General features: G+C 36.8%; 1 protein-coding gene across 2 annotated transcripts in view; it reads left to right on the top strand.

Moving 5' to 3' along the window:
- The window catches only part of LOC110066278 (uncharacterized), a 97,662-nt gene that overhangs the window by 51,041 nt on the left and 24,253 nt on the right, over nucleotides 1-22,368 (top strand). The window contains exons 14-34 of one of the 2 annotated variants that reach the window (XM_089287544.1): nucleotides 1-90; nucleotides 610-1,014; nucleotides 1,591-1,701; nucleotides 1,979-2,092; nucleotides 2,774-2,887; nucleotides 3,254-3,364; nucleotides 3,925-4,119; nucleotides 4,276-4,389; nucleotides 4,583-4,696; nucleotides 5,477-5,590; nucleotides 6,197-6,310; nucleotides 6,620-6,733; nucleotides 8,876-8,989; nucleotides 16,435-16,548; nucleotides 17,157-17,270; nucleotides 17,575-17,688; nucleotides 18,058-18,171; nucleotides 18,366-18,479; nucleotides 19,260-19,373; nucleotides 19,982-20,095; nucleotides 20,405-20,518. The exon at nucleotides 1-90 is cut by the window's left edge and continues 25 nt beyond it. In XM_089287544.1, the coding sequence (XP_089143670.1) occupies nucleotides 1-90; nucleotides 610-1,014; nucleotides 1,591-1,701; nucleotides 1,979-2,092; nucleotides 2,774-2,887; nucleotides 3,254-3,364; nucleotides 3,925-4,119; nucleotides 4,276-4,389; nucleotides 4,583-4,696; nucleotides 5,477-5,590; nucleotides 6,197-6,310; nucleotides 6,620-6,733; nucleotides 8,876-8,989; nucleotides 16,435-16,548; nucleotides 17,157-17,270; nucleotides 17,575-17,688; nucleotides 18,058-18,171; nucleotides 18,366-18,479; nucleotides 19,260-19,373; nucleotides 19,982-20,095; nucleotides 20,405-20,518 (2,736 nt within the window). The remainder of the gene's footprint in view (nucleotides 91-609; nucleotides 1,015-1,590; nucleotides 1,702-1,978; nucleotides 2,093-2,773; nucleotides 2,888-3,253; nucleotides 3,365-3,924; nucleotides 4,120-4,275; nucleotides 4,390-4,582; nucleotides 4,697-5,476; nucleotides 5,591-6,196; nucleotides 6,311-6,619; nucleotides 6,734-8,875; nucleotides 8,990-16,434; nucleotides 16,549-17,156; nucleotides 17,271-17,574; nucleotides 17,689-18,057; nucleotides 18,172-18,365; nucleotides 18,480-19,259; nucleotides 19,374-19,981; nucleotides 20,096-20,404; nucleotides 20,519-22,368) is intronic. The other variant, XM_089287545.1, reaches the window with a different exon arrangement.

Raw genomic sequence — 22,368 nt, 5'->3', positions numbered from 1 at the left:
ATTGCTTTTCGCCTAACGAGCCTAATCCAAAGGACTGGTGCGAACAGTGCCTCCCCGATGTCGATAAAAACAAGTGGTCTGAACGGCAAGGTAATATTGACAAGTTAAAACACTCACAAAGTGTAGGTAATTGACCTTTATCGCATGGTAAATGTTTGGTTGATACCAAGTATTTCTCAGTGCCCTCAAGTATTCTCATGGTTTTGAACCATTTAAAAAAGAAATAATGAATCTAACCAATCAATCAGTCAATCAACGGACTGAGTGACCTGATCAGTCATTCAATCAGTGAGTCGATTAATACAGCGTAAGTACTAATATGCCACCACCCGGTATGTCACATCACATCAAGTTAGAAAGCTCTTGATTTAGCCAAACTTTTTAAAATCTAGCGAAACACTAAATAAAGCAGCGTTGTTGGTCACGTTTAGCATCTCCTCTAAGGGGAAATTTCTGTAATATTAAATCTGCCGGAAAAGCAAGTTTTAACGGCATTTTCCATCGGAATCCCACATAACCGATCAAGGATAGGTACTAATAGGCGACGGGTAGAGTATTGTTAAGGTTTTTTTCGTAAGCCTCACAACGCATTATAACTCATTCTTTTAGTAAATCACCCACCCGATGTCACGTCAACAACCGACTACTATGTGGTACACGGAGAGAGTCTGGAACTACCAATAGAAGTCACAGATCCGGAAGGAATGCCTGTCACCGTGTCAATAATGGACGGAAGTCCGGCGGAAGCGCTGGTGCAGAACAACATTTTATTTTGGAACGTCACAACTAACAAAACAACACAGTTTTTCTTCAAGGCCACGGATGCTTGTCAAGCGTCGGCCACCTTAAACATATCTGTAACTGTCAATGTCTGCCCGTGCAATAACAATGGACGGTGCATTCCTCGGACGCCTCGCGGGCGTGGTTTTTACGATTGTAGCTGCTCACCCGGTTTTACTGGACAATACTGCACCACTGAGATTGATGAATGTGAATCATATCCTTGTTTGCGAGGTACGCGACAGGAAATTAATTTCTATGTCTCGCATTTTATTCACCAATGTTGTTTCGTGACAGTCAGTTACATGGAATATTATTTATTGGTTGTTGTTGTTTTTTTGTTAGTTTATTCAGCTTTCTTTTCTTTTGTTTTCATTATTATTTTTTGTTCACCAGCAATAATTATGATTAAATTAATCGCTAAATTTTTGACTCGTTGTTGGAAGGTCAAGGGTGATCGCAACAAATGTTTGACTTATGTTTGAAATATTTGTCAACCTAAAATTCAGTCAAACACTTCATAGCAAAACGTAGTAACCCCTTACTTGGTTAGTTAAAATGATTTATAAGATAATCAAGCAAAGACGTTTGTCGCAAGGTAAAGTATGTATGCAGTAAGCGGACATTGGTCAACTGACTCTCGTATCGTGCTCTCTTTGTGGGAAGCCATGTTAACAATACTCCTTCAATGCTAGTGCATTTATCATGGCACAAGATTTTGTTTTTGAATCTATATCAATAATAGATTTATGGATGAGTATGTTAATAAACTAATTAATTGAAAATAATTTACTTGTTTAACTCTTCCAGGACAGTGTATTGATCAAGTTAACAACTACACATGTGTCTGCGATCTTGGTTTTGAGGGTAGAAATTGTGACGTTGACATCGATTATTGCCAGTCATCGCCATGTGTCTATGGTAGAGTCTTAAACAATTTTGACAGTTAATTAATCATTGAATGACCAATTTATGTGGTGGTAAATAAGGGAGTTAAACCTTGGCAAGTTGCCTGAAATAATTCCATATCGAAGGAAAAGGGGTGAACCGAAAATCGATCAAGTTGTTGTTGTTGTTGTTGTTGTTTTTCTTTGGTTCTTCTGACATCACACAAGTTTTGCCATTCATAACTTTTTTATCCCACACATCTTTTCACTTAACAATAACGTCCTCTAACCAATAGCATTTCCTCCCATAGGAAATTGTACAGATCAAGTTAATGGATACACTTGCAGCTGTGTCGCTGGTTACTCTGGACTACGGTGCGACGTTGACATAGACGAGTGTAGTTCGTCGCCTTGTGTTAATAACGGTGACCAATTTAATCCATTCTTCACTTTACTTCATTCGTTTTATTCCTTTCTCTCTGCGCTATTAAGGAAAAATCATAACTACAGTATGGGCTGCATTACCCAAGCTCGTTTACTGGGCACTAATAAAAACAGACACCGTGATATGGAGTAAAATGTCTGGGGGCAAAGGCCCAAAGTCGATTTTATGAAGAAATAATTTCTTTTTATTTATTTATATATTAAAAGTATGAGTCTAAAGAAACTCATATCGAGCCCAGTAAAGGTGAGGGCACAAACTGCCAAAGCAGAATGATGACGATCATGATGCCGATTTAATCCATTTGTCACTTTACTTCATTCGTTTTATTCCAGTTTATTAGTTTCTACGTTCCTTAAAATATTAATTGAGTAAAACACCGTAAAGGTACCAATGCCTTCAAAGGAAAGAAGATTTTTGCCAGGAGATTAAGAACACTAACAGATTAATACTCGGTCCTATAAATAGTAATTCCACCCACCCCCCCCTTTCCCCCACTTCTTGGGCCACATCTATCCACCGAACAAATACCCAAGGGAAACAAAACACAGCTATCAGTGAATGGAGCAAAACGCTGGAACATTCATTATGGCTTTATGCTATCTAAGCCATCACTTCAGTATTTTCTACGATGCCAGCAACAAAAGGCCTTTTCTTTTCAAAGGAACGTGCGTCGATCAAGTAAATGGCTATAGATGTCAGTGCCTACCTGGTTATACAGAAGAAGACTGCAGTGTTGATATTAACGAATGTCAGGCTTCGCCTTGTGCAAACAACGGCAATGTTGTCTTTGTCTTCCATGACTTTGTTGTTCTAACCTTCGGCCTTCATGATTAGAACTGTGACTGAAAAAAAAAAAAAAAAAAACACGAAACAAAACAAAGGGCCCTGACTTTGAATTTGTTCTTTTTTATGATTTCCCAAAATGTTCAATTGACGTAGATCGATTGGCCCTTTTATTCCAAAATATACCAGTAAGAAAGAGGAAGAGATGTTAAAAAATTGAACCGCAGTTTGTCAAGGTGATTCCCTTGAAATAGATATTCATTTAATTTATATATTTTTCTCTGCTTTTAGTTACATTAGTAACTAATTTTTCTTAATATTTTTTTTTTGTTTATCGGTGTGATCGTTTTTTCACTAGGATCCTGCGTTGATAAAATCAATGCCTTTGATTGTACTTGCCTAGCTGGATTCAGTGGCTCTCTATGCGAAGAGAATATCAACGAATGTCTTCTAGTATCCTGTGGAAATGGTTGGTTAAAACTTAATTACAAACTATCATTTGGTTAATTCACTGATCGTAAACTTTACATTAAGTTACATTAGTCAACCACTAACATAACTGGAAAAAAGAATCGGGCGATTGCGATTTAAAAAGCATGTACATTCGTTAATGGTTCATAATTTATATTCCTTTCCCACCCCACCTCACGTCAAGGTCTGCATGCGGCAGGGAATTGAGAGCACTGTTCTGCTTAAATACAGCAGCAGCACCAACTACAAAAACATTGTTACTGTAGCAACGTTAATAATAATAAAATAGGAGAACTGGTCTCGCATGTCACCAGCACAGCAGAGTTATACGTTATCAGTGAATTCCTTATTAACTTTAAACTGATCTTTTTTATATTTTTAATGCTAATAGTTAAGCTTACGTTATTTAAACTTGGTTGATTTATCGGGGACACTACACAGCGCGCGGTAACAGTTCCATACCTATTACCAATTCCATAAACAGTGATAATCTAAAGGAATGCCAACGACTTAAGAGCAAATGAACGGACAGACATATTTTTCCATGTTTTTAAACAGGGACGTGTTTTGATCAAGTGAACAATTACAGTTGCGTTTGCAATGTTGGTTATTCGGGCGGACACTGTGATGTTCCCATTACGCGATGTAGCAATGAAACTTGCTACCCAGGTGTACGCTGTTTCGAGAACACCACTCACGTTTCCTGCGGTTCTTGTCCGTCTGGTTTTACTGGCAACGGAAAAAACTGCAAAGGTAAAGTTTACGCAAAGGTATTGTTTACTACCATCTAACAAAAATGGTTGTCGTGTTGACATTTGGTACCTTTTCGAGGGGCAAAAAATTAAAAAAAAAAAAAAAATTAAGAAAAGCATCATTAAAAGTCTACATTTATTCCTCTTCTTTTGTCAGATATAGACGACTGTGTAAATCACACTTGCGCTAACGGTGGATCATGTGTGGATGGCATTAACAATTACACATGCAGCTGTTTGGCGGGATTTACTGGAATTTTGTGTAATATAGGTACGTTGGACCTTGGGAAATTGGTCGATGCCGTGTAAAAACAATGCACTTTCCTTCTCACTTGTCCATCTTATCTTTCCAACCACTTTACCGCTCAGTTCCCATTCATGCACTTTCCATTCTCACGCTTTGCTTTTAACACTATTCTGACCTGTTCTATTTGTTTCTTCTAAAATTGTATTTTTCTGCCAAGGCATTGATGACTGCGTTAATCACACATGCGCAAACGGTGGATCATGTGTGGATGGAGTCAACAGTTACTCGTGTAGCTGCGTAGCAGGTTATAACGGGAATCACTGCGAGAAAGGTAAGGTCGTCTATTATACCTGTTTATTTTATTGCATACTTATTTTGAACAGTTTGATCGATTTTAAATATTTGTTTTCATTACTTTTAACTCTTAAACACTGGTGAAATGCAATCGTTTAGAAGTTCACAGAGTCAACTAACACTGAAGAAGGGGTTGTACGCGAAACGTCGGATTGTTAATATACATTTTTTTTAGCACTCTAACAGTAATTTTTTTATTCAGCATCACTTAAGATAAGCGCTACGCAACAAAACTGAATTTTCCTGGTAGATGACTAGAGTCTCTGAAACCAGTCCCTCTCATCAGTCCTTTCAATTTTCCCGCATCACTGATCGCCTTTATATTCAAGTTACCTATATATATATCTATAATTAAACAATATGTTGACTTACATCAGTTCTAAAATCAGATTCTCATAGACTGTTCACAGTCATTGGATTGTCAAGACTAGAACGCTTCGATCTAACTCCCGCCATCTTGGTTTGCACACAGTTTACCCTGAATAGGGGAACCCTCGTAGTTTAGTAGCTCTCTCCAGGTTACGCTCGCCGTTACAACCAAGATGGCGGCACGTTGATTGAATCTCGACAATCGTACTAAAACATAGGGGACTTTAAACAGTCTAACATGAAATGTACTTTTTATGGAAACACCCTGAGGTGTGATGAACGGAAATTAACTGATATCCCTGTGAGATCGTTGATACAATAATATTTTGCTATTCTTGTTCTATTTTGAGATGTTTATATAATTTCCTTAATTAAATTCTTTTTCTAGACATCGACGATTGTGTTGTCCACACATGCGCAAACGGAGGATTATGTATTGATGGTGCCAACAATTACACGTGTAACTGCTCGAGTGGATTTACTGGGGAGCGCTGTGAGAATAGTAAGTTAAGATCTTGCCTACTATACTTTTCTATTATTTCCTGTTACTTCAAATAAATAAAAAAAGCATTAATTCTAAATTCCCATCTTGAATGAGGGGAATGCTGGAAGAGTAGTAAATTATGTTTTAGCATTCAATAGTCTTCTATATTTTTATCAAAAATCAAAATGATCATTCACAGCTCCCCACTTAAAATAATCACGCTTGACATCAATCTCGTTTCTACAATCTCCTTAAGTGCTGGTAGGAAATAAAGAAGAGTTAAGGTTCTTGGGAGGTGGCTGGCTTGGGATCCGAACGTCGTTCCCGTACTCGATCTAGTTCAATATGTTTAACATAAACAAAACCCTGACTTTGAGAAAGTCTAGATAAGAGGTTACTAAAGACGATTTGAAAACCTTGGATATCAAATTGTGCGCATCAATCCCTGTAAAGAATAAAATGCCATGCAAAATTGTTCCCACAAATATTTCAGGAAACAAGTCAGTGGCTTTGGTGCTGTATCTTTAGATATGAAAATAGTTAAGAATGCTCAACTCCAGCGCCTCCCCCAAGAGAAAAATAGGCTTAATACATGCAACCTGATAAAAAAGGGTTTTATTTCAGACATCAATGATTGCCTCGGTGTCAGCTGCAAACACGGTGGTTCTTGTATTGATGGAGTAAACAGTTTTTCCTGTTTTTGCCGAGCTGGCTATACTGGGATCTGGTGTGAAACCGGTGGGGAAGCTAATTTTCTTGTCCTATTTATAAGGAATTTGTAAGAACTATTGTTGACGAGGAGATGTACAGTATGCTCTTATTCATTTATGGAGGTAATGAGAAGGGACTTCGTTCAGCTTTGGGTCTGCGTCTGTGTCTCTGTCTCTATCTCTGTCTCTCTGTCTGTCTCTTTATCAGTCTGCCTTTCCTCTCTCTTTCTCTCTATTCCTCTTTCTCTGCCTCTCTGGTTCACTCTTTCATGCCCGCTAAGCACCAATCTGTCTTTTAAATTGACTACATTTATTTTGTACTGTCTTAACCTTTAAGATATTGACGATTGCGTCTCCAATAAATGTGCAAATGGATCAACCTGTTTGGATGGTGTCAATCAATATACCTGCGTGTGTCAAGAAGGATTTACAGGGCAATTCTGTGAAAATGGTAACATTTGATTTCATAATAGTATATTCATTGTGCAATTCATTCTAAATAGAATATTTGACTGACAAGGCAGTCATCATTATCGTCCATTAACATCTAAATTCTCTACTCAAGTAAACGGTAATACCGACTTAGGATTGATGATATGAGTAATGATTTAATTGATTCCCAACATTCCAAAGACGGGAAAAACTGCAAAGGTAAACTTTACGCTGAGGTAAAGTTTACTACCATCTAACAATAAACGGCATGCAATGCATGCAGAAGCGATGACGTGTACGTGCTATTTCTAAAATTGTTCCAAGAAAATTGGAACATAAACAGACAGGCTGATGGCTAAGCTTAATTAAAAGTAAAAGTAAGATACAACCTGTGTGGGAAGTAGCTGTATTGTAAGTAGCTTTGCATAGCTGGGTTTTGAGAGTCCAAGCTTACTTGTTCCCTTTGTTCAATTGTTTCTCTTTGAACTGAATAATGCAATTCACCTTTTTCCCTTTTGTTTACTTTTCGAAATGAGCGGCAGTGAGACTTAAAAGTTTTTATGAAATAAAACAATGTAGAATATTGTGATAGATGTCCCCAAGAGAAATCCAGTGGCGGATCCATACTTTCACCAATACAGTTTATTTCACGTTTCACAGATAAGTTCAGATATTTCAGTGCTGCCTCATACACTGCTCTGACAGTGCTCATTCAATTGAATTCACCTTAAGACAGCAAAAAGTCCGAGTTAAACAGCGCTCACCAATACGTAAATTTATTGTTGACCCTTGACTTATCGCGTGTGCAACTTGCTTGTAGATCTAAAGTTGTATGTATAGATGATGTGTTCGTATCATGAGTTTGCCGTTAAGAGCAAATTTATCCGATATTGCATAAAGCACAATCCACAATAAAAATCTTCTTTGAAATGCTGAAATTAAAGACACTCCGCGGATCCTAGAAACTGCAAAAGACAGCCGCAAAGGATAAGTTCCTAGTTCCCCGAAATCAAAGATGGCGAATAAACTCTTTCTGCTGATCCTAGAAGCTGCAAAGAAATGAATAAACTTGCATCTCTCCGGATAAAGTGAAACGTGTTGTTTAAAGTACATCAACAACATACACAAACTTGAAAACAACAAACAGTATCTTCACCGTTTCTCTCTCAAATCAACACCTTATCTTAAAATAACAGACATTTGGCAACGCTAATTACCTCACCGGAAACTAATTTGTTGTTTTAACCTTATACCTGTTTTTAATAAACCTTCCTATTGATTTACCACTGACTAAACCATTATCTATTGTTTAATCACAGCCACTCTTCCGTTGAGAGAAAATTTAAAATACCACATTTGCAAAATTCTACAAAAAACTAAAAACTGCAAATAAATTGTAACTTGAATTCATTATCACTAATGTAAACCTTCCGTTTTATTACAAAAGTAACTTGTTTTTTATTGCGACTGGTTTTCAGCTAAAAATCCTGTGGTTAAATCACGTCTTCTAGACTCTTCTGGTTGTTTTTCACAAACCAAACCTAATTTGTGCTCTTATCATGCGTGACAGTTATAAGCTGTTTTCATTATAGCAAAAGGATTAGTTCTTCAGCGAATTACTCTTTTTAAAGTTGAGAGATACACTGCATTGCCTCCAGATAAAATATAAACAATAGTATAAACCAAAACTTCCCTCTCACATAACTTGAGTATTCTTTGGCTTTCATGAAAATGTTGTGTAAGTCAGCGGCTGCTCTGTTTTCCATTAAGGAGACCATAATCTAAGCTACCTTAACCAATTAAATACGTAAATTTAATGTAGAACCTTGACCTATCGCGTCTCCCACACACATAAGTTCAGTTCAGAGATTTCAGTGCTCATACAATGCTTACACAGTGCTTATTTACTACCTCCCAGACTGTATTTCCCTTCCACAGAGCGGCGAATCGTGCGCGACATAAGCGCAACGCGACAAAAGCTCTACGCTGTCCATCCAAAAGAATGCGATGCGTGCCAACATATAAGCTCTGACTACGTCATCGCTTAAAATATGGTTGTCGTGTTGACATTTGGTTCCTTTTCAAGGGGCAAAGAATTAAAAAAAAATAAATGAAAAGCACCATTAAAAGTTTACCTTTATTCTTCTTCTTCTTTTGTCAGATATAAACGACTGTGTAAGTCACACTTGCGCCAACGGTGGATCATGTGTGGATGGCATTAATAATTACACATGCAGCTGTTTGGCGGGATTTACTGGAAATTTGTGTAATATAGGTACGTTGGACCTTGGGAAATTGGACCATGCGGTGGGAAAACAATGCACTTTCCTTCTCACTTGTCCATCTTATCTTTCCAATCCACTTTACCGCTCAGTTCCCATTCATGCTCTTTCCATTCTCACGCTTTGTTTTTGAGTTATTTTTTTGTAAAAAAAAAAACCTCTTAGTCGGCGCGTCGGGTATGTTATGGACGGGTCAATGTGTGAGTGAGTGAGTGAGTGAGAGATGTATGTATGTCACACCAGTCAGACTGGATCTACTATAAACAGCCAATCAAATTTCTTGTTGTAAAGGTAAATGGTATGTGAGAAGATTTGAACCCGATACCGTTCAGAATGGCCATATTTAAAATTCTATAAAAGATAATAATAATAATAATAATTTATTTATTTATAGTGCGCTTTTTAACATACCAGGTGATCAAACACGCATTACAACAATAAATAACCTAAAACTATACAAGTATTAAAAATCTACAATAAAATTTAAAAATAATAATAACAAAAAAAAAAGACAAAAAAAAAACACTACATCATTTTTTATATATACATATTTAAGAAATATTAAAAGCTAATTTAAAAAGATAAGTTTTAAGATTTGACTTAAAAGTGGAAATACATTTGATCATGCGGAGGCTAACAGGATGAGCGTTCCACAGAGTGGGCGCAGCCATACTGAAGGATCTGTCACCAAATGACTTTTTCATTCTCCCCGAAGGATGCTTTAATAAAACACCTTCAGTAGAGCGCAGCGAATAGCGTGTAATAGTCTTAATATGAATTAAATCAATGATGTAACTTGGTGCCATGCCACAGATGGCTTTGAAATTAAGTAATAAAATTTTAAAATTAATTCTATATCTTACTGGTAACCAGTGTAAATTTATCAAAATGGGCGTAATATGTTCATACTTTTTACATGACATAAGCAGCCTAGCTGAAGCGTTTTGAACTCTTTGCAATTTAGCTATTTCACAGTCCGGTAGTCCATAGAGAAGTCCATTACAATAATCAATTTTACTTGTAACGAAGACATGCAATACCATTTCTAATTTATCCCTGGGCAGAAAGTGGCTTATTCTCTTGATATTATGTAACCAGAAAAATGCCGCACTACAAGACTTAGAAATACGGGTCGACATAGAAAAATGGGAGTCGAAACAGGCGCCTAGATTACACACTACCTTAACAGGCTTAATATCGATCATGCCAACACGGACTGAACAGTGATTAATTTTCAGCAACTGTTGTCTCGATCCGATAACAAGAGGAGGAAGTACTCATAAATTGGGCTTACTTCGACATCTTCTGTGGGTTAGGCTGAGGATTTGTGGGCGGGTTAGATAATCATTTGCAACTGGATAATCAGTCAAAGAAACATAGTGATTGGCATATAACTACGAGCATGCGATGAAGGGGGAGCTTTTCCCATTAGATAAGGTTTTGAATAACTGAGTCTTAGCCGCTCTACTACTACTAGGTTTAAGATGTCAATGAAAAAAGGTTGATGTGGTTTCTATGATAGGAACAATTGTATTTTAGGGAGGCGAAATACACTACTGGGAATGTGAAGAGGTTGCCACCACGTTCAAATCGTTTGCGTGTTGTATTGAAACCTAAATATTGCTGCGGAGTTCGTAATGAATGTTCCGGGCGTGTCGTTAATTTCAGCATCCATTGATAAGTTTCAATGTGAAAAGCGAAGAGACTACGATTAATTTGGCTAACAGAACAAAAAGATATTATTCTGTGACGATTTTACAATTATAATGGTTGTTGTTTACTACTGGAATGAGAAGATACGTTTTAAATAAAACTAAATCGTTTCTCTTCATTGTTATCAGGGTTTTCGGTTTTCGCCAGCACGAATTGTAGTAGAAGAAAAGGAAAATTGTTTTTGTTCAAGATAACTTTAGTGAGGTACACTGTATATGAAGTCTTGAGCGTTTTATTGTATTAAACACACGGACTTTGGTAATTGAAACATAAAGACTGACGTGTATTTTGCTAGTTTGTGATTTTTAGTCCGGTTTGGAGGGGAGGATGACAGTTACATACATACATTGGGTTGTTTTAGAGTGCGTAATTTTCAGTGTAATGGTGGTTAGTTATATACGAACGAGATGAGTCTTGAGTTTTGAAGCAGTTCATGAGTTAGTAGTATGCAAATGCACGAGATATTTTCATTTTTAGTTACAAAGGGTAGCTTGATACTTTTGTTTTTCACAAGGAGTAAATTCAATTAGAGGTCAAGAATCGCCGCTTCTAGTTCTTAGAACATGCTTTAGAGGAGACGAGACTATTTAGATTTGAAACAGTTCTAACGTTTACAATTGAAAGTGCAGGTAACGATTGTTTTGTTCTTGTTGTATGCACATATAACGAGATATTTTTATTTTTTAGTTGCAAAGGGTAATTTGACACTTTTGTTTTCCACGAGGGAGTGAATTCAATTAGAGTTGACGAATCCTCACGACTTGTTCCCATGAAATGTTTGCTATTTTTAGTTACAAATGGTAACTTGACGCTCTTGTTTTTCACAAGGGAGTAAATTCATTTAGAGCTGACGAATCATCACGACTTGTTCCCATGAAATGTTTGAACAAACAAAACGAGATGTTGCTATTTTTAGTTACAAATGGTAACTTAACACTTTTGTTTTTTACATGGGAATAAATTCAACTAGAGCTGACAACTTATCGCCTCTTGTTTCCAGGATATTAAACAAAAAAGAAGCTAACATCTTTGGACAGTTTTTGTGTGTCTGCAGCAGCAGTATAATGTTTTTAATTCATGGGCATTTTATGACATTCGTTTCAGTCCGAGATCGTCTTTTAAAGGTAAAAAAAGTATGAAAACTGTTCAAATGTTCTTTGAAGACTACGTGGCTTTAAATCAGATTTAATCAGACGTAGAGTGCCAGAGAAGTTATTTCTCTTTCTTGCTGTTTTTGGCGAAGTAGTGTTGTTGCGTTCTGTAAGAGGTAAACTTATGACTCGTATAAAATGAGGAAAGTTTTCTCTAAACTTAAGTATTTCTACGCACAAATTTCTCCTTGGGACTGGAAGGGCTATGTGGTCAGTGAGTGAGGGAGTCAAGCCTGTGCGCGTCACACCAATCACAGTGTGGGTTGTATCAAATAACGAATCAAATTGCCTCTTAGAAAATAGGACAGTATCTATATTAACCTGGAGATTTTACATTTTACATTGTTATATCTTGGGAGAATTACATATGAAAAGTATTTTGTGTGACGCTCAGCTGCTTACAACGCACACGCTGTCAGCAAAATGCCCAATACTAAATTGTGATTCGAGCTTTCGGTTTGGACGGGATGATTTTGCCGACCGAAGTGAAAATTGTAGGAAGTACTCATCTGTGTTATCGTGAAGTTTTTTTACTATTACATACAATACTAACATTACTTACACTACTAAGAATTCTTACAATACTAACATTACCTACAATACTTACATTACTTACAATACTAATATCACTTACGCCACTACTGACATTACTTACGATTACTACTAACACTACAATTACACACTATAACTACTACAGATACTCTGCCTACACAACTGATAATACAAATCTTGCTCTACATTGTACTCTAATTACACAATTACTTTTTGTGTTAACAAGATACTTTATATAAAATTACAATACAGGTATTTGAATTATCTTAAATTTAATATAAATTTACATAATTTACATAGTTCCTTATGATAGAAAGAAAAGAAAACAAACAAAACAAGCAGCACTTACTCCTTTACAAAAAAAATTGGATTGTTATTCAAAACTAGGTTCCATTTTGCCTGAAAATGTTTTGAGCTTAAGATGCTTTGAGAGGCTATAAGCTTTTCAATTTCATATTTTCTCTTGACTACATCTTCGAAAGGCAAAAAGGGAGGGATTTGTTTATTTTTGCGGCAATTCCATAAATAAATTTTACCTAAAAATGATAAAGTAGTTGAGCAGGTTAGATCTCTGATCTAATATTCCTAATATAATGTTAATATAGTCTAGTTTTATTCGCTCTCTGGTTACTGTCAACCAAAAGTTTTCAAATTTAGTCCAAAATTCTGTTGAGAAGGAGCATCGATAAAAGAAGTGTTCTAGTGTTTCTCGAGAGGTTTGACAAAACGTACAAAGATCACTTTGAATCCTTCCGATTTTTGCTAATCGGGTATTCAAAAACAAAATGTTTAAAATTTTGAACTGAAAACATTGTGCAAATGTTTCAAGAACAACTGATTTTGCCAGTACAAACGCTTTTCGAGTCTCTTCTTCACTTAGGTTAAAATCTGACATTAGTTTATACAACCCTCTTGAATGTTTGGCTTTTTCTTGAATGAGAAAAGCATAAAAGTTTCTACTCTTGCTCGAGAGAGGGTCAAAATCTTTGTTACCACATTTTAACTCAAGTGTGTCTAAAACGTTTCTATCGACGATGAGATTCCTTAAATGCTTTGGCACAGAGCAATGAACAGCAGACCACGTCAAGTAATTTGAGCCCATTAGTCTCTTGTCCTTTGCTATGTTAAAGGATTCAACATTGTTCCGAGAATACATTAAATCGCTGATAAAAATTACCCCAGCATTCATATAGTTATGACAACAGATCGGTTTGCCGTCTATCTTTATATTACAATTATTCCAAATTATAGAGTCAAAAGCTTTAGAATCCGTTGAAAATTTTGAGCGAAATTCAGACCACCACTGCAGCATTTCTAAATAAAAAATCGAATTAATATGATAGTCATTAATATAATAGTTGCAGTAAAAAAAGGAAAAAACCTCCATAAGGTTTGAGCAAATGTCTAAGATAGCTTTTCCATGGAGACGGTTCAGGATTAAAAATTTTCGAAATCCATGCTAATCTAAGAGACTTAATTGTGAGAACCAGATCTAAAACCTTACAAATGTTCAATACTGACTCAACCTCAAACAAGCTGGACGCCGTCCTTGCCAAAATGGACGACTTACTCAAGTCAAGAGACTTACAAGAAGCAAAGTTGAATAGTATCCTTGAGAAATTATCTAGTTTAGAGAATTCACAGAGAAAAACCTGAAGAAGCTGTTCAATTTTATCATAAACTATCAAAACTATTAAGAACCAATGATTTCGGAAATGAAGAGAACATAATTGTGGGAGGTGATTTTAATTGTCCCTTGAATATTAATCTGGATAAAAAAAGGTGGAATTCAAATTCCCCTGAGGCACGTCGTAAAATCTATTGAAGAAATTCAAGATGAGTTCAGTCTCCATGACATTTGGCGCATAAAAAATCCAAATCAACAAAGTTTCACTTGGGGTCGCTGTTCTCCTTTTGTATTTTGTAGATTAGATTACTGGTTGATCTCGGATAAACTGCATGATTTAGTTACAAATGTGGATATTTTGCCCTCAATCAAATCAGACCATTCTGCAGTATTCCTAGAACTCGAAGAAATTAAGGAAACTAACAGAGGTCCCGGCTATTGGAAATTGAATACGACGCTATTGGCGAATGAAGAATATATAAAGATGATCAAGGATAAATTGCCTATTTGGCTTGAGGAAGCAAAGGATCTCAAAGACCGAAATTTGGGATTGGATAAAATTTAATTTTAGAACCGATTCTATTATTTTCTCAAAGCGTTTATCGCAAATTCGACAAAAACGTGAAAGAGAATTAACTAACAAATATCAAGAATCACTAGCTGCCTTTCAAGATAATCCCTGTGACAATACGCGAATAATAATGGAAAGATATAAAAGCGAACTTGAATTGATGTATGACAAAAAAGTTGAAGGTTTAATTGTACGGGCAAGGGCACGATGGCACGAACACGGAGAAAAGAATAGTAAATATTTTTTAAATTTGGAGAAACGTAACCATATTAAGAAACATATTAGAAAATTATACATTAGTGGAGTTATCTCTACCGGTCCACTCTCGAAAATGAACGCACAAAAGCAATTTTACAATAAGCTATGCAGCAGTTCCAAAACAAAGTTAGACACTCCAGATGCAGCAATCTCCTTTGGAAATCCAAATCTATCAAAGCTATCAAGTGAAGCAAGTGAGAAATGCGAAGGAAAAATAACAATTGAAGAATGCCAAAGCATTATCAAAACATTGCAACTAGGTAAGACTCCTGGAAATGATAGTCTGCCAATTGAATTTTATAATGTCTTTTGGTCATCAATCGGTGAAATGGTGGTCGAAAGCTTTAACGAGGCTTATGACGAGGGAGAAATGTCTAACTCACAAAGGCAAGGGGTCATTACACTTATTGAATAAACAGGTAAAGACAGAACCCGTCTTGAAAATTGGAGACCGATTTCTCTCACCAATGTTGACACTAAAATAGCATCCAAAGTAATAGCAACACGAACTACTAAAATTTTACCAGAGATAATCCACAACAATCAGACTAGATATGTTTCAGGTCGATACATAGGGGAAGCAGGTAGATCAATTCTAGATGTCATGGAATACACTAAAACATTCGATATTCCGGGTATATTATTATTCATAGATTTTGAAAAGGCATTCGACAGCCTTGAATGGAATTTTATGTTTAAATGCTTAGAAATTTTCGGCTTTGGTCACAGTCTTGTAAGATGGGTGAAAACATTCTAAAGTAATGTATCCAGTTGCATTATAAACAATGGATCTTTTTCTGCTAATTTTGAGTTAAGCAGAGGTGTTAGGCAAGGGGATCCTCTGTCACCATATCTATTTGTGATCCCAATTGAGACTTTAGCTGCTGCAATCCGAACTAGTATCGATATTAGATGGATTAAATTAGACTTAGAGGAATGGAAACTTGTCCAATATGCAGACGACCTAACTGCCTTTTTATCCGATTTAACATCCGCACAAAATCTCTTTAAATTACTCGATCGTTTTGGAAAACTATCAGGTTTAAAGATTAATTATACTAAAACAGAGGCAATGTGGATTGGTTGTGTCATGACAGCCCCGAGAGACCCTTATCTTTAAAATGGTGCAAAAGCGTAAAAGCTCTTGGGGAACACTACAGTTACAACAATATGTTGATTTACATCAGTTCTAAAATCAGATTCTCATAGACGATTCACAGTCATTGGATTGTCAAGACTAGAACGCTTCGATCGAACTCCCGCCTCTTGGTTTGCTCACAGTTCACCCTGAATAGGGGAACCCTCGTAGTTTAGTCTTTCTCTTCAGGTTACGCTCGCCGTTACAACCATGATGGCGGCACGTTGATTGAGTCTCGACAATCTTACTAAAACATAGGGGACTCTAAACAGTCTAACATTAAATTTTCTTTTTATGAAAACACCCCGAGGTGTGATGAACTGAAATTAACTGATATCCCTGTGAGATCGTTGATACACTAGTATTTTGCTATTCTTGTTCTATTTTGAAATGTTTATACAATTTCCTCAATTAAATTCTTTTTCTAGACATCGACGATTGTGTTAAGCACACATGCGCCAACGGAGGATTATGTATTGACGGTGCCAACAATTACACGTGTAACTGCTCGAGTGGATTTACTGGGGAGCGCTGTGAGAATAGTAAGTTAAGATCTTGCCTACTATACTTTTCTATTTTTTGTATTACTTCAAAAAAAATTTAAAAAAAGCATTAATTCTAAATTCCCATCTTGAATGAGGGGAATGCTGGAAGAGTAGTAAATTATGTCCTAGTATTTAATACTCTTCTATTTTTCTATCAAAAATCAAAATGACCATTCGCAGCTCCCCACTTAAGATGATAACGCTTGACATCAATCTCGTTTCTACAATCTCCTTAAGTGCTGGTAGGAAATAAAGAAGAGTTAGGGTTCTTGGGAGGTGGCTGGCTTGGGATCCGAACGTCGTTCCCGTACTCGATCTAGTTCAATATGTTTAACATAAACAAAACCCTGACTTTGAGAAAGTCTAGATAAGAGGTTACTAAAGACGGTTTGAAAACCTTGGATATCAAATTGTGCGCATCAATCCCTGTAAAGAATAAAATGCCATGCAAAAATGTTCCCACAAATATTTCAGGAAACAAGTCAGTGGCTTTGGTGCTGTATCTTTAGATATGAAAATAGTTAAGAATGCTCAACTCCAGCGCCTCCCCCAAGAGAAAAATAAGCTTAATACATGCAACCTGATGAAAAAGGGTTTTATTTCAGACATCAATGATTGCCTCAATGTCAGCTGCAAACACGGTGGTACCTGTACTGATGGAATAAACAATTTCTCCTGTTTTTGCCGAGCTGGCTATACTGGGATCTGGTGTGAAACCGGTGGGGAAGCTAATTTTCTTGTCCTATTTATAAGGAATTTGTATGAACTATTGTTGACGAGGAGATGTACAGTATGCTCTCATTTATTTATGGAGATAATGAGAAGGGACTTCGTTCAGCTTTGGGTCTGCCTCTGTGTCTCTGTCTCTATCTCTGTCTCTCTGTCTGTCTCTTTATCAGTCTGCCTTTCCTCTCTCTTTCTCTCTATCCCTCTTTCTCTGCCTCTCTGGTTCACTCTTTCATGCTTGCTAAAATCCAATCTGTCTTTTAAATTGACTACATTTATTTTTTCTTAACATTTAAGATATTGATGATTGCATCTCCAATAAATGTGCAAATGGATCAACCTGTTTGGATGGTGTCAATCAATATACCTGCGTGTGCAAAGAAGGATTTACAGGGCAATTCTGTGAAAATGGTAACATTTGATTTTATAATAGTACATTTCATTTTCCAATTCATTCTAAATAGAATATTTAACTGACGAGGCAGTTATCACTGTCATCCATTAACATCTAAATTCTCTACTTAAGTAAACGATAATACCGACTTAAGACTGATGATATGAGTAATGATGATGATGAGTGCATTTAATTGATTCTCAACATTCCAAAGACGGGAAAAACTGCAAAGGTAAAGTTTACGCTAAGGTAACGTTTAATACCATCTAATCAAAATGGTTGTCGTGTTGACATTTGGTACCTTTTCGAGGGACAAAGAATTACAAAAAAAAATTATGAAAAGCACCATTAAAAGTTTACCTTTATTCTTCCTCTTCCTTTGTAAGATATAAACGACTGTGTAAATCAAACTTGCGCCAACGGTGGATCATGTGTGGATGGCATTAACAATTACACATGCAGCTGTTTGGCGGGATTTACTGGAAATATGTGTAATATAGGTACGTTGGACCTTGCGAAATTGGACCATGCGGTGGGAAAACAATGCACTTTCCTTCTCACTTGTCCATCTTATCTTTCCAATCCACTTTACCACTCAGTTCCCATTCATGCTCTTTCCATTCTCACGCTTTGTTTATAACACTATTCTGACCTGTTTTATTTGTCTCTTCTAAAATTGTATTTTTCTGCCAAGGCATTGATGACTGCGTTAATCACACATGCGCAAACGGCGGATCATGTGTGGATGGAGTCAACAATTACTCGTGTAGCTGCGTGGCAGGTTATACCGGGAATCACTGCGAGAAAGGTAAGGTCGTCTGTTATACCTGTTTATTTTATTGTATACTTATTTTGAACATTTTGATCGATTTTAAATATTTGTTTTCATTACTTTTAACTCTTAAACACTGGTGAAATGCAATCGTTTAGAAGTTCACAGAGTCAACTAACACTGAAGAAGGGGTTGTACGCGAAACGTCGGATTGTTAATATACATTTTTTTTTTAGCACTCTAACAGTAATTTTTTTATTCAGCATCACTTAAGACAAGCGCTACGCAACAAAACTGAATTTTCCTGGTAGATGACAAGAGTCTCTGAAACCAGTCCTTCTCATCACTCCTTACAATTTTCCCGCATCACTGCTCGCCTTTATATTCAAGTTACCTATATATATCTACAATTAAACAATATGTTGACTTACATCTGTTCTAAAATCAGATGCTAATAAACTGTTCACAGTCATTGGATTGTCAAGACTAGAACGCTTCGATCGAACTCCCACCATCTTGCTTTGCTTACAGTTCATCCTGAATAGGGGAACCCTCGTAGTTTAGTCGCTCTCTCCGGGTTACGCTCGCCGTTACAACCAAGATGGCGGCACGTTGATTGAATCTCGACAATCGTACTAAAACATAGGGGACTCTAAACAGTCTAACATGAAATTTACTTTTTATGAAAACACCCCGAGGTGTGATGAACTGAAATTAACTGATATCCCTGTGAGATCGTTGATACACTAGTATTTTGCTATTCTTGTTCTATTTTGAGATGTTTATATAATTTCCTTAATTAAATTCCTTTTCTAGACATCGACGATTGTGTTAACCACACATGCGCCAACGGAAGATTATGTATTGATGGTGCCAACAATTACACGTGTAACTGCTCGAGTGGATTTACTGGGGAGCGCTGTGAGAATAGTAAGTTAAGATCTTGCCTACTATACTTTTCTATTATTTCCTATTACTTCAAATAAATAAAAAAAAGCATTAATTCTAAATTCCCATCTTGAATGAGGGGAATGCTGGAAGAGTAGTAAATTATGTTTTAGTATTCAATAGTCTTCTATATTTCTATCAAAAGTCAAAATGACCATTCGCAGCTCCCCACTTAAGATAATCACGCTTGACATCAATCTCGTTTCTACAATCTCCTTATCTGCTGGTAGGAAATAAAGAAGAGTTAGGGTTCTTGGGAGGTGGCTGGCTTGGAATCCGAACGTCGTTCCCGCACTCGATCTAATTCAATATGTTTAACATAAACAAAACCCTGACTTTAAGAAAGTCTAGATAAGAGGTTACTAAAGACGATTTGAAAACCTTGGATATCAAATTGTGCGCATCAATCCCTGTAAAGAATAAAATGCCATGCAAAATTGTTCCCACAAATATTTCAGGAAACAAGTCAGTGGCTTTGGTGCTGTATCCTTAAATATGAAAATAGTTAAGAATGCTCAACTCCAGCGCCTCCCCCAAGAGAAAAATAGGCTTAATACATGCAACCTGATAAAAAAAGGGTTTTATTTCAGACATCAATGATTGCCTCAGTGTCAGCTGCAAACACGGTGGTTCTTGTATTGATGGAGTAAACAGTTTTTCCTGTTTTTGCCGAGCTGGCTATACTGGGATCTGGTGTGAAACCAGTGGGGAAGCTAATTTTCTTGTCCTATTTATAAGGAATTTGTAAGAACTATTGTTAACAAGGAGATGTACAGCATGCTCTTATTCATTTATGGAGGTTATGAGAAGGGACTTCGTTCAGCTTTGGGTCTGCCTCTGTGTCTCTGTCTCTATCTCTGTCTCTCTGTCTGTCTCTCTATCGGTCTGCCTTTCCTCTCTCTTTCTCTCTATTCCTCTTTCTCTGCCTCTCTGGTTCACTCTTTCATGCCCGCTAAGCACCAATTTGTCTTTTAAATTGACTACATTTATTTTGTACTGTCTTAACATTTAAGATATTGACGATTGCGTCTCCAATAAATGTGCAAATGGATCAACCTGTTTGGATGGTGTCAATCAATATACCTGCGTGTGTCAAGAAGGATTTACAGGGCAATTCTGTGAAAATGGTAACATTTGATTTCATAATAGTATATTCATTGTTGAATTCATTCTAAATAAAATATTTGACTGGCAAGGCAGTCATCACTATCGTCCATTAACATCTAAATTCTCTACTCAATTAAACGGTAATACCGACTTAAGATTGATGATATGAGTAATGATTTAATTGATTCCCAACATTCCAAAGACGGGAAAAACTGCAAAGGTAAACTTTACGCTGAGGTAAAGTTTACTACCATCTAACAATAAACGGCATGCAATGCATGTAGAAGCGATGACGTGTACGTGCTGTTTCTAAACTTGTTCCAAGAAAATTGGAACATAAATAGACAGGCTGATGGTTAAGCTTAATTAAAAGTAAAAGTAAGATGACAACCTGTGTGGGAAGTAGCTGTATTGTAAGTAGCTTTGCATAGCTGGGTTTTGAGAGTCCAAGCTTACTTGTTCCCTTTGTTCAATTGTTCCTCTTTGGACTGAATAATGCAATTACCTTTTCCACTTTTGCTTACTTTTCGAAATGACCGGCACTGAGACTTAAAAGTTTTTATGAAATAAAACAATGTAGAATATTGTGATAGATGTCCCCAAGAGAAATCCAGTGGCGGATCCAGACTTTCACCAATACAGTTTATTTCACGTTTCACAGATAAGTTCAGATATTTCAGTGCTGCCTCATGCACTGCTCTGACAGTGCTCATTCAATTGAATTCACCTTAAGACAGCAAAAAGTCCGGGCTAAACAGCGCTCACCAATACGTAAATTTATTGTTGACCCTTGACCTATCGCGTGTGCAACTTGCTTGTAGATCTAAAGTTGTATGTATAGATGATGTGTTTGTATCATCAGTTTGCCGGTTAGCGCAAATTTATCCGATATTGCATAAAGCACAATCCACAATAAAAAATCTTCTTTTAAATGCTGAAATTAAAGACACTCCGCGGATCCTACAAACTGCAAAAGACAGCGACAAAGGATAAGTTCCTAGTTCCCCGAAACCAAAGATGGCGAATAAACTCTTTCTGCTGATCCTAGAAGCTGCAAAGAAATGAATAAACTTGCATCTCTCCGGATAAAGTGAAACGTGTTGTTTAAAGTACATCAACAACATAAGCAAACTTGAAAACAACAAACAGTATTTTGAGGGTCCCCAATAGGTTTGGCGGGATGCGGGATTTGGCTGTTTTCGCCGTGATTTTCGGGATTTGAGCTGAAAACAAGGATGGGAAGCGGGAATTACAATTACGAGTTGGAGCGGGATTTTGTCTTTTTATGGGGTTGGGATGTGGGATTCGCAAGGGAGACAGAGCGGGATACGGGATTTCAATTCTTACGGGACCTCATAAGTAACCAGCCCAAAAACTGCAAGCTGGCAGAAACGAACCTTTCGTGCGTATAGCTGTGTCAGGTTTTTAAGTAATGAATAGCAACGGCTCTGGACCCTGTCACGTTCTGTCAAAGGTAACCATTGTCGCTAGACTACATTAGTATCATGAGATTGTATGACATCTTTGAGTCCTATTGCAATCATTTGTGCTGGCCTCTGAAGTCAATGACATCTGTCCATTTCCGACATTTTCAAAGCTTGCGTCTGTAATCTTGACCCCCTGATCCTTTCTAATTTTCCTAGTCTTTCGACCTTTTCCAAAGCGCTTGGCTTGTTTTGGCTTGATGTGCGAGCGAGAATGACTTCATTCGGAAAGAAAAGTTCCGAGCACAGATTTCGAGGAAAGTGAAGACGCTGAAAGCTTTGAAAGAAACTGTCAAGCGAGTTTACAGGCCATCTCTTGAATGTGGGAATGAACAATCTTTTTCTTTCACTGATACGTGGACAAAAGAAAACAAAACAGTAAACGG

Source organism: Orbicella faveolata, unplaced genomic scaffold (genome assembly GCF_042242905.1).
Source record: "Orbicella faveolata isolate gen_17 unplaced genomic scaffold, um_ofav_v1 contig_14, whole genome shotgun sequence".
NCBI classification, from domain to species: Eukaryota; Metazoa; Cnidaria; class Anthozoa; order Scleractinia; family Merulinidae; genus Orbicella; species Orbicella faveolata.
Note: the sequence above shows the minus strand (reverse complement) of the source record. Positions and strands in the feature narration are given on the sequence as shown.